Raw genomic sequence first — 12126 nt, forward strand, 5'->3', positions numbered from 1 at the left:
AGTAACGGTTTGGGCTGTGGTTTGCGGATTACCACAACGAAACTGTTTTGTTGGAGTTAATGGACAATGTATTTTCTTGTTTTTTGTATTGGGAACTAAACGGTAAGAGTTTATCACAGCTATGTTCAACATATGGTTGTTGAAGCACATTAATGTGACTTGCACGGGTCAATCTTGGCTGTTTGTATTTTTGTTCACTTCACTGTTGAGTTGCTAAATTAAATCACTAAAATTAACTGAAACTTTGTATCCATGTCCTGTTGAAATGCACAAGACAATGTATTTCACTTACCCGAGTCTTCCACTTGTCTACTCGTTGTCACTGACACCCGACAAACAAGCGGGATAGACACAAACACTGGGGGAATGAAGGTCAAGGACGCAATGACGTAAGAGTCTCATGTACATTTGGATTTCCCGAAGTAATATACGACAGTGTGGAGCTCAGTGATTTCTTTTGGTAAGTCGAACATTCTCTGTTATAGCTTATAACCTCTTTTTAACCAATCAGAATCAAGTATTCATCGATGTCATGGTAGAATCTATATTATTACTAGCCCGTGAAGAGATCACCCGTTTAATATACATACAGCTGTATTACACATTGTGTAATACCAAAACGCGTGCTTATGTATTCTCGCCGAGAACACGTTTCACAAACAAATAGCGATATCTCTTTACCACTGAGAGGAGCTTATGCACACTCAATGGCCCCAGCAACGTTGTTGCTAGGTTGACGTCACATGCATTATTTCGCCGATGGATCTTGCAACAAAATTCCACAAATTATTGTAAACTTTAAATTTTATCAAACTCGTGAAAAGTTGTGGTATCTATACCAGAACTATCAACTCGTTTACAAAATTGGTATTACACGGGAGCTCGTTTAGCATTCTATATGTATCTGTAAAGTGGCAGTGTAACATTTACGATTAAAATGCCAAAATGCATTCTAGAGTTCAATTTGGGTTTCATCAATCGGATAAACATTTGTTCTTTTTCCAGTCTCTGATGTTTATTACTGGTATATAATTTATCAAACGGAAAAAAATATTAAGTTTCCCGTTTCCGCAAGCATTAATGTGTTTGCTGACTCTTAGGAACATTAGGGTCTCTATTTTGCTCTTTGTGTACAGTGACTCCATTTTTCTACACCAAAGTGAGACAATGAAACAAGGTCTGAATACATTTAATCATAAAATTTTAAAAAGTACCCGGCAACCCAAAAATCTCAATCAAATTCTTTGTCCATCAAAGTATTTTTGTACAGGGTGTATCATGTGTTAAAAGATGTAACAGACCAAGATGCGACACATGTAACATCATAAACAGCAAAACAGAGACCCTCATGAGACAGTGAAAGTACTATGTCTGAAACTAATATAAAGAAGATGTTGGACTAACATGGACTTTATTATTTTATATTTCAGACCGACAAGGACATACATGAAGCAAACAACATACTTGTAACTCGTATCTCTTGTTCCTGGCCAGATCAAGGACAATGCTTACATTGGGATCTTGCGCTATCCTTTTAGGTCTCCTGACCGGAATTGCAAACACCTTTCCGTGTCGTCCTAACACAGTGTCAACAGGAAACAACGGGGTGTGTATAAGTGTGAAGGAGTGTATAAGTAGAGGATTTCTGGTTTACGGTAGAAGGTGTGTGCATTCCTGTCCTCTTGGAACATTCTATCTGCAGGAGACACGTACATGTTATAACCAGTGTCCGAGACATACCATTTTAAATGGAACCGAATGTTTGAATGGAACATACTGTATGTCCAAAAACAACCAGGTACTCGTCAATGGAACCTGTCAGGCAAAATGCCCTTCCTCCATGGCTTTTAAGAAGTACGGGACTTGTTACAGCATGTGTCCAAAAGATACAGTCGTCAATGGATCGGAATGTTTGCTTCGGGAAGATTGTAAAAAGAACAATGGTTTCGTCAATGGCAGTGCATGCGTGGCTCAATGTCCTCCAGAAAACAAATACATTCTGAAAGGTGTTTGTCATCGTTCGTGTCCTTCCAGTATCGCTGTAAAAGGCAATGGGACAAACTGTTTATATAAGGAAACTTGCACTGTTAAACTAGGATGGGTAATTTTTAATAGCTCCTGTGTCGCGACCTGCCCACGTGAAGCTCCATACAATGATACCAGCACCTGCTACAAAAAGTGTCCGACAGGAAAGGTTGCTCTTGGAAAAAAATGCATTTTTGTTGAAGAATGTAAGCAAAAGAGCATGCTTGTGTATCAGAAAGCTTGCACAGCAAACTGCCCGGATGTTGCACCGTTACATGTTGACAGCCACTGTTATGGGCAATGTCCAGAAGGGACAGTCTTGTATAATGGTTCATGCATCAACGAACTGGTGTGTGTATCACCATTTGGTCATCTTATGGTAATATTCAATGGGACGTGCGTTGATATATGTCCACAAGAAGCACCATTTGACAATAATGGAGGCTGCACCAACACGTGCCCAAAAACAACAGTTGTCAGTGATATGCAATGTGTTGACATAAATGACTGTTTGGATAGCAATAGATATATTTCAAATGGAACATGTGTTTCAACGTGTCCACAAGCCTCGCCATATGTATTACGTAGCTTGTGTTACCATACATGTCCAGGGGGCAGTGTTATCAGTGAACCCGGCCAGAAACTGTGCATTGACGAACTGCAGTGTAACAAATTGAACAAGAAGGTGTACAACAACACATGCGTAGCAACATGTCCATTACAAAGTCCGTACATCTATGCTGGTCACTGCTACTCAGTGTGCCCAAACAAAACTGTAAGCTTGACAAGTAGGTTTTGCATATTAGCCTTGTCTTGCAAATTTCAAAACAAATTTGTTCAGGAAACCGAGTGCGTTGACTCATGTTCATCAACCTTTCCATATACTCTGGACAATACCTGTTATTCAGAATGCCCCTCCAACAGCTCTTTGTTTCCCGGTAACCGATGTGTGACCATTATGAATTGTTATTCTGAATCAAATGCCGTCATTTACAATGGTACATGTTTACCATCGTGCCTACGGAATGTTCCATACCGACATGATGGTAAATGCTTGTCAAAGTGTCCATTGGGAATGTTGATAAACGATCATGATTGTATTTATCCAAGATCATGTCCTCCCAGTGTGATTTACAATGGTACATGTTTACCATCGTGCCCACAGAATGTTCCCTACAAACATGATGGTAAATGCTTGTCAAAGTGTCCATTGGGAATGTTGATAAACGATCATGATTGTATTTATCCAAGATCATGTCCTCCCAGTGTGATTTACAATGGTACATGTTTACTATCGTGCCCACAGAATGTTCCCTACACACAGGATGGTAAATGCTTGTCAAAGTGTCCAAAAGGGATGCTTATTAGAGGATTTGCCTGTGTGAGCAAATTTTCCTGCCTCAAGAATAAAATTTACAATGGAATATGTATGTCAGCCTGCCCAACGGAGGCACCATACACTGCCCAAATGACTCTATACAAAATATGTCATACTGAGTGCCCACAAAACACGGTCTTAAATGGTTCTAGCTGTGTCGAGGAATATATGTGTATACTTAGCAATAATTACTTTATTTACAATGGTAGCTGTGTCACAGAGTGCCCACCAGGATCTTCGACTTTCGTTAGAGGAGTATGCTACGATGCAAGAGTAGATCAATACACCGTCAAAGTGTTACCAGCCTTGATCTTGGTGATGTTCGTGTTACTATTCTGTTTGGTCCATAATCCTACCAACTTGAAAGGAAAGGATATCACACAGGTGCGACCCGACAATCAGAAGGTAAGTGGAATCGGATTCCGGATAATGATAACACACTGTAACATTGTCAATGGATAAAATGGCTGTCATATTATCCATTGACAACATCACGATACTACGCTAACAGTACATTTGAAAGCATGATGAATGTGGGGAAATGGGAAGGCCTTTTGGTTTGTTTTGTATCCTTTATATTGACTTTTTCTGTCAGTGTAGAACAGTTACTTATGAAAGAGTTTTTTGGTCATGCAAACGGGTTTATAAAAAGGAAAAAGGAAAGTCAGGTCGTCGCGTCATTTAGGCCAAACCAAAAGATCAGAATCATAATACCTTTTTTGCCTAATGATAAAGTGGTTCGTAGTCACGTGTTTAATTCTTCACGTCTTAGGTTCTTCGGTTAAAACATCAAATGTTCTGCTGCAGTTACTGGAGGCCGACGATGACCTCAATTGTGCAGTTCTCCAAACCATGCTAAACCAAGAGCAAGGAACCTCAAGTGGACCCGATCAAGAAAGAGAATGTTCAGAGGTGATGATTGCAATAGAAGAACTATCCAATGCCAACCATACCATGGCGGAAGGTGTCGTCGATGCCATTGTCCACCACCTCAACGACGAAGATGATGTGCCATTGCTTCCAGATGACGACCCTTTGATTCAACACGAGGACATTTATCGCAGTCACTCAACAGACGATGCTCTCTTATTCGGTGATGGAAACAATGTTTAGGTTAACTTACAACCTGCTTATAGAGATATGTTTTACTGCTGTCATGTTTGGATAAGAACTGACAGAGTTAATTTTATACAGATAGACATATGTCAAAGTGTGCATATATCCTCACGTTCTGTAAAGATAATTAGTAATTAATCCTTAGATGCTATTGTAATTATGTGAGTGAGTGAGTGAGTTGGGTTTAACGCCTCTTTTAACAGTATTCCAATTACATCGCGGCAAGTCAGCTCAAAGTGGGAGGAAAGCCCGAAGTGATGCCGGTCCGGGACGTTTACAACTTTGGTGAACATCTCGAGCACGTGTCGTGCTGACAAACTTCGAAACGTAATCAGGGTCAACCGGAATTCGGACCCAAGACTATAGGTTTCTGGCGTGCCCAACTGATGACGACTATGTACAAAGATGATGAATGTCACTTTGTAATTTCTGTTCATGTTACGCTTGTTCTGGGCAGATAAATATTTACCATAATACTATTAGACATTTTATTGTCATCCTGTACCTTATGAATGTCTGACTGCAATTGACAGAAACCAGCTTGTGGCTCGTGGTTAATGAAGCATTTCTGTCGCTATTAACTGTAAACCTGCAGTTATCTCCCTTTGACTGCAATGCCCACAAGACGCCATTACACTCTCGAGGTTGCATTGCATACACACAATGCTTCCAGGTGTTCGCGAAAAGGTGAACGTATCCTGCCCCATCGGTGGCACACGCGCAAACACATGCAAAGGCAAGTCAATTCATCAGTCAAAATAGCGATTTGTATCAAACTTATTTGTTGCCACTATTTGGAAATGCCTTCCACATGTCTACAATAAAACTTTGTGAAAGCTTCACTAAAGCCTTGAATGTTTTAACCCTGATCAAACAACATTTGAGTTGTATGACGCTCTTAAGGCTGCAGCTGCTGGAAAGTTGACTATTGGAAACTTGGAGTCGTCCCTCTTGTCATACAGCCATTCGGATAGTATTTGTTGTCACTCCGAATCTATATGGATGGATCTAATTGTGAAACCGACGAGACACTGTTTTGCTGGTATACGTATTTTATTCTTCCAGTATTATCCTAATTACAACACCGCCACATTTATATTCAAATCTTTTGTAGTGTTCTAGAATTTGTATTTGGATATGTAAATATGTTGTTATAAATGTGCGTGTGACAATAAAATAAACATTACACTTCTTGCACTCCTGTCATGAGTAAAATAAGAAAGGTCGAATGATATACATTATGGGGACTACAAAACAAGCTAACCGTAAAGATACGGGTTAGAAAAGGTCTTCATCAACCCATGCTTGTCGAAAGAGGCGACTGACGGGATCGGGTGGTCAGGCTTGCTGACTTGGTTGATTCATATCATCGTGTCCCAATTGCGTGGATCGATGCTCGTGATGTCAATCACTGGGATACGATGACATGCATCAACCAAGTCAGCGAACTTGACCACACGATCCCGTTAGTCGCCTCTTACGACAAGCATAGTCGCCTTTTACAGCCAGCATGGGCTGCTGAAGACCTATTCCACCCCGGATCTTCACGGGTGTCCTGCCGGTCTTCTATTGAAATAGAGACCATAATATAGATATATGGTATGGCCTATTGGAGTGAGTGAGTTTGGGTTTACGCCGCTTTTAGCAATATTCCAGCAATATCACGGCGGGGGACACCAGAAATGGGCTTCACACATTGTACTCATGTCGGGATTCGAACCCGGGTCCTCGGCGTGACGAGCGAACGCTTTAACCACTGGGCTACCCGACCGCCCTCTCTTATTAGAAGTTTAAATGACTTAGTGTATGTATGAGTAGTGACTATGGGGACGATGAAAGTAACTTGTTCAGCCACTCACAACTGGAGATAAACTTTGATATTTCTTGTTATGTGTTAGACCGTATCCGTGTTGTATATTTATCTTATGCATCATAAATAATAAAATCTCTTACATTAATACCCCAAGTTCGTCTTCTTGTTGAGTACAATATGGTCCAGCCCATTCTTCACAAAGGAGGGGCGGTCGGGTAGCCTAGTGTTTAAAGCGTTCGCTCGTCACGCCGAAGACCCGGGTTCGATTCCCGACATGGGTACAATGTGTGAAGCCCATTTCTGGTGTCCCCCGCCGTGATATTGCTGGAATATTGCTAAAAGCGGCGTAAAACCACATTCACTCACTCACTCTTCACAAAGGGTAGACTTCTGACTATCAGAGCATATCTTCACGACCACTGACCATAACTTGTTGTTATAAGACTGTAGGCAAAGTGGAGTTAAGGCAACATGGTGCCATGTAACAAATGCTATATGTGGGATAACACTTTCCTAAACTTCCGGGCAAAAGAAAGTTTTCACTTTAAAAATAGTTGTATAAAAAGCAAAAAAGCTGGTACATGTTTGAACCACCGCACAAAACCTTCGCCCAAATGCAACATCACCACAACCACAACGCAGATTTTCGAACGCCATCTTTCCAAATCATGCATTGTTGAAAACGTGCAAAACGTGATTTTGAGACATTGGTCCAAATGCACGTGCCTGATTGTGGCATAAATACCGACGTTGGACAGGGCAGGCATTCCTAGAATAAGCCCAGACTTACACAAGCGCAACGAGACGGAGCGATCGGTATGGCCTATGTGGGGGCTACTCAACGGCAGGTAGCCAGAACCTTCAACTGATCCCAGACCACCATCAGCAAGTTGATAATCCGCTACCAACAGACAGGACAGACTCAAGACCGGCAAAGATCGGGAAGACCGAGAGTGACAACAGCGGCCGAAGGCCGCTACATCCGGCAGATTCACCTCCGAAACCGATGTGTGATGGCGACGTCAACGGCAAGGGCATGCCATCAATGAACTCTGATTTGTGTAATTTTTAATTTGGACCCCTTGAATCTTTCTTGGTGTATTGCGGAGAATGCAATATCGGTATTACAATGCATTTTCATTCTAATTCATGGAAAATGATTTCTGTTTATAAATTAATCATCATAAATCTCACATGTGCCTTTGTTTTTGGTGTTTGGTCAAGTGAAGTCGGTGAAAACTTTCTTTTGCCCGGTAATTTAGTAAAGTACAGATTCTAGTACTTTTTTGGGTGTTGAGTCCATCTGAGATTCAAACCCACACTCCCAAAGTGAGGCACCTAATCGCCAGCACACAAAATCAACGATCAAACCCACACAGCCACCGAGGCTTCCACAAAAAAAATGAAAGACAGACAACTGATAGTTTAGATCACATACTTTGTGTACCCCTCTGACAAGTGTAAATTGGAACGGCCCCCAGGGCCGAAAACTATGAACACACAATGCCTTTTAGAATCTGTACTTTACTATCAAAACAGAACTAGAATCTGTTTTTTACTAAGAAATTGTAATTCCAAATATAACATTTGTTACATTTGACCACTTCCTAAATGGCATTGGGTATTTATTATTATTATCATTATTATTATTATTATTAACAAATATATACACACATACTCTATAGAATATAGAGATATAAAGAAGTTCCTAACACAATTCGTTTTCTAAATGTAGCCATAATTTTATTGCAAATTTTAGATAATTGTCTTAGTCTTCCTAATTTTGAGCTATTAAAGAGATAATTCATTCCGAGATAATTTATTTTGTAACAGTGTATTCATGCAAGTCCCTAATCCGCTTCGTTTACAATTCACTGTTTCCAGAGCAGTTAACGCCGAGATAAGCCTGTTACTTTGTAGGATCACTTTGTATAGCGTTAATTACGTTCATCACAGGGTGCCTGAATGACGATGCTTACTTGGTGAATAATTGATTAACCCTGTCGGATTTGTTTACTAAACGGCTTTCCACGAAATGAGCCATTGATTGGAAATACATGTAATACATAATTATAGGTGATAATTAGTGGTGCTCGTGTTGGTTGCTAATTTTCGGGAAAATATATGCACATATTTGGTTTCAAAGGGACCACGAATAGACAATCAAATAAAGGAAATTATCAGTTTACAAATTGTTTGAAAATTTCAGCCATTTTACAAATTGACTTATAGAGAGTGCGAGTGACTGAGATTTTACGCCAAGTTTTGCAATATTCCAGGAATATCACGGCAGTGTATGAATTAGGTACTAAGGTCCACTGACCATAGGGGCTTGTTAAAAAAAACTGTTGCAAGCCTACGTCATGTTTTACTAGCTCAAAACACTTCCGATGTACTACGAGTGGCAGTGAAATGGGGTTTAACGTCGCGTCAAAGACTATTGCACTTGCATAACAATGCTATGTGTGTGTGGCTGCTTGAATTACTCCGGACTGATGCCGGTTTGTAGTGCTACCCCACTGAGATACCATGCCACAGTTCACCAGTCCTTGTTTTAGCCCCTTAATCCCGGGCGACAGACAGGGTAATAACAAGTACCATTCTTTTAACGTCTTTTGTAATGACGCGGCCGGGGATCGAACCCTTCCGCTCTCCGGGCGGACTCTCTACCACTAGACCACGGAGGCAGTCTGATATACTACGAAATGTGTGAGTTAAAATTTAACAGCCATATAGCGACTACTACGAAATGAAAAGTTAACAAAATGACAACAGTCGGACCAGCTTCACGGAAATGGCTAGTGGGCAGGCCGCTATTTCGAACACTGATCACGTTGTGGGGTGGGGGCACCATAAAATGGGCTTTACACGTCGCACACATGTGGTAAATCGACAGCTGTAACAACGAATACACCTTGTTGTCATAATGGAGTAGAATATACACAATTTATTATCACGACCTCTATATAGATGAAGCGGAGATTGGCCACAATTGACCCCCCGATCATGATTAATTATATTGATCGAAAGCCAGTTTAATGCAGGTTATAGTGTCCAAACGGAACACGGACTCTCCATTATCAATCAATCGTTTATTTCAGTACTTTAAGGCCTCCGGTCCTTCTGTACAAACATTACGGTACATACGCAATTGCAGTTAACCGTAAATTTCTTTCCATATGTGCACAGTACAAATATTTTGCTAAATTTGTAATGATATTAGAGTTTGGCGATGGCATCAACATGTTAAATGTATGGATGTTAGGGTGAAGATACAACTTTTATGTTAATGTACAGTTGTGTTAACTTTCGTGTGTTCGACACACAAAAAGAAAATGGATTTCATTTTCAGCGCAGTCTGAGTTACAAAGTTTACAGTTTCTTAAATTTCTAGGTATATTGAAGTGACGCCCACGCTCAATTTCCGGGTCATGACAACTTAAACGAACACGAGAAAGAGCAATTTTGAATTTGCTTTGTGTTATGAGGTTCAAATAGTTTTCACAATTTATATGAACTTACAATAGTACAAATACACTCCAGGTTAACTCAGTTATATCATTTACAGACCATTGGACCTCTACAATACACTGTCATCTTCAACTAGCATCTACTATAAGTATTAAATGTCCATTCGATGCAACTGTTCAATCAGCATACATCCTATATGCCAACACATTAAAAAAAGGGACCGAGAATACACCATTGTCTCACACCTAATTGCCAATTCAATGGTCCGCATTATTATTCGTATTATTCATGGTGTTCAGCGTTGTTTGCAGAAAATTGGAAATAATAAATAACAATCAAAGATTATGTGAAGATAATAACAATATTAGTGTAATTACGCAGCGGGCATTTTCGTAAACACAATACGGAAACACTGGAGGTTCCGTAACATACCCGAAGACACTAAAACTCACAAACATGAATATCACGGTTGAGCACACCACTATATAATCTGTAGCTAGGTTAACAGGAACGGAATACTGTATTACATTTAAAGAAAGAACTGAATAAATACAAAGAAGCATTACGATGACTATATACAGAAACCTGTTATCATATTCTGTTCAATAGCACGGTCCATTTTCACGTTGCTACAGGGGATACGGGTGGCCCAATCCTTTAGGCGCTGTCGCGTTAATATGTGACGCCTTCTGTATGTAGCAGGGTGGGTTTACTCTGACAGCTTAAAGAGGGGGGTAGGAATAGGACCGACCGTCCCGTCTTATCCTCACAACTTTGCGATAATTCGTTTTGCATGGTTGCGTTCCTCAAGTGTATCAGAGGGTTGTAAACATACATTCGCCCTGGTTTGTCATGTCTGCGCCTTGTTGGGCTTTCTTCACACATTAAACTGACACGCTATGATATAACTGAAATACTGTTCAAAGTGGCGTCATATCCAACTCATTCACTCGCATTGCTATGGTTCATTTCCAGCTACACGAGGACGGTCTGTACATACTGGACTGAACCACACGACCAAGTGATTGACATCATGAGCATCGCATTGCTATACATACGATCAAGATTCTATGATGCAATAGCCTCGTGTTTGGGACATGTTCTGCTGTCTGTGAAGGTCGACAATGAGACGGGGCACGGGAAGTCTCGGGCGATGTTAGTTAAATGTATTGTTTATATGAAAACGATCGAAATCAGCAGTGGTGACATTTTCCGATATCTCATGCAGCTAACATATCATTCCTTTTCTATTCTTCTATTATCATAACAAACAGAGGAGCAAAAGAAACTATATACCTCTCAGCTGATTTTATCACATGTTTTATTTTTAATTGAACATATTTTAAGTCAGCAATATCATAGCCATAAAAGGAAATGTACTGACGCTTAGTCGGTCCTAAAAGAATACGTCTACAGGGTTTTATTTTTGGAAATATATTTTGATGTTAAACTTTTAAAAATTAAAATAAAATAAACGACTCACGATGGGTATCTAAGACATACTATTTTTGAAAAATTTCAAACATGGTAGGGGTCATCTGGTTGCCAATTCATTTCAAAACCCAGTCTTCATTGAACCAATTAATATTTACACAAAATAACCCAACCACAGATTACTTTTTACAAACTGTTGCAGGAATGATTGATGGTTAGGCAGACATATTCAAAGAATTTAGCAACTGTTCTTTTAAGTTTTAAATACATAAAAAACAAACTCGGTATACTTTCTTTAGCCCCCCAGTTTTATAACTGACATTATGTTAAAAGCAGCATTTTTTAAACCCACTCACTCACGCGTGAAATATTCAAACTGGAATTTTATGTTCATCCCGTAGACAATTTATCCAATCAGTAAACACAGCCAGTAGTGAGTGGGTACCCGGTAGGATGAAATGATAAAGTAACGGATAACCTTCTAGTGCCACGCAGGCGGATTGGATTGTATATTACCCAGGGAGTTGACAAAAAAGAAAAACTATGCCTATCAGCTGAATTTATCACATGTTTGATTTTCTGTTGAAAATATCTTACGTGAGCAATATTATATCCATAAAATAAACCCCCTGGTATTAAGTTGGCACATAAAGAATACTTCTACACAGTTCTACTTTTGAAAATGTAGTTAGATTTAATGGTATTTTAGATATTTTATCTTTGAAAATCAATAAATATGCTTTTTTCGACACACATTTTCAGTCAAACATGGGAGTCATGTGGTTGCAAATACATTTCTTTACCAAATCTTCATTGAACCAATTAATTTTACACAAATTAACCCAGCCACAGTTGGTTTTTTTAATGAAACTGTTACAGTAATGAGTGA

The 12126-nt window shown here is 39.7% G+C and overlaps 1 protein-coding gene across 1 annotated transcript; it reads left to right on the forward strand.

Moving 5' to 3' along the window:
- The first annotated feature begins 373 nt into the window (after nt 1-373).
- LOC139456528 (proprotein convertase subtilisin/kexin type 5-like) lies at nt 374-5603 on the forward strand. The gene is made up of 3 exons (XM_071238297.1): nt 374-460; nt 1431-3808; nt 4211-5603. Exons 2-3 carry the CDS (start codon nt 1505-1507, stop codon nt 4514-4516), a joined length of 2610 nt encoding a protein of 869 aa, XP_071094398.1. The 5' UTR covers nt 374-460; nt 1431-1504; the 3' UTR covers nt 4517-5603.
- The last annotated feature ends 6523 nt before the right edge of the window (nt 5604-12126 follow it).

This window comes from Haliotis cracherodii, unplaced genomic scaffold (genome assembly GCF_022045235.1).
Source record: "Haliotis cracherodii isolate W230 unplaced genomic scaffold, xgHalCrac1.p SCAF_11, whole genome shotgun sequence".
Classification (NCBI taxonomy): domain Eukaryota; kingdom Metazoa; phylum Mollusca; class Gastropoda; order Lepetellida; family Haliotidae; genus Haliotis; species Haliotis cracherodii.

Coding starts and splice junctions, on each gene's coding strand:
- LOC139456528 (XM_071238297.1), top strand. CDS start 1,505: ATGCTTACATTGGGATCTTGCGCTATCCTTTTAGGTCTCCTGACCGGA. Junction 3,809..4,210: donor TGCGACCCGACAATCAGAAG/GTAAGTGGAATC, acceptor GTTCTGCTGCAG/TTACTGGAGGCCGACGATGA.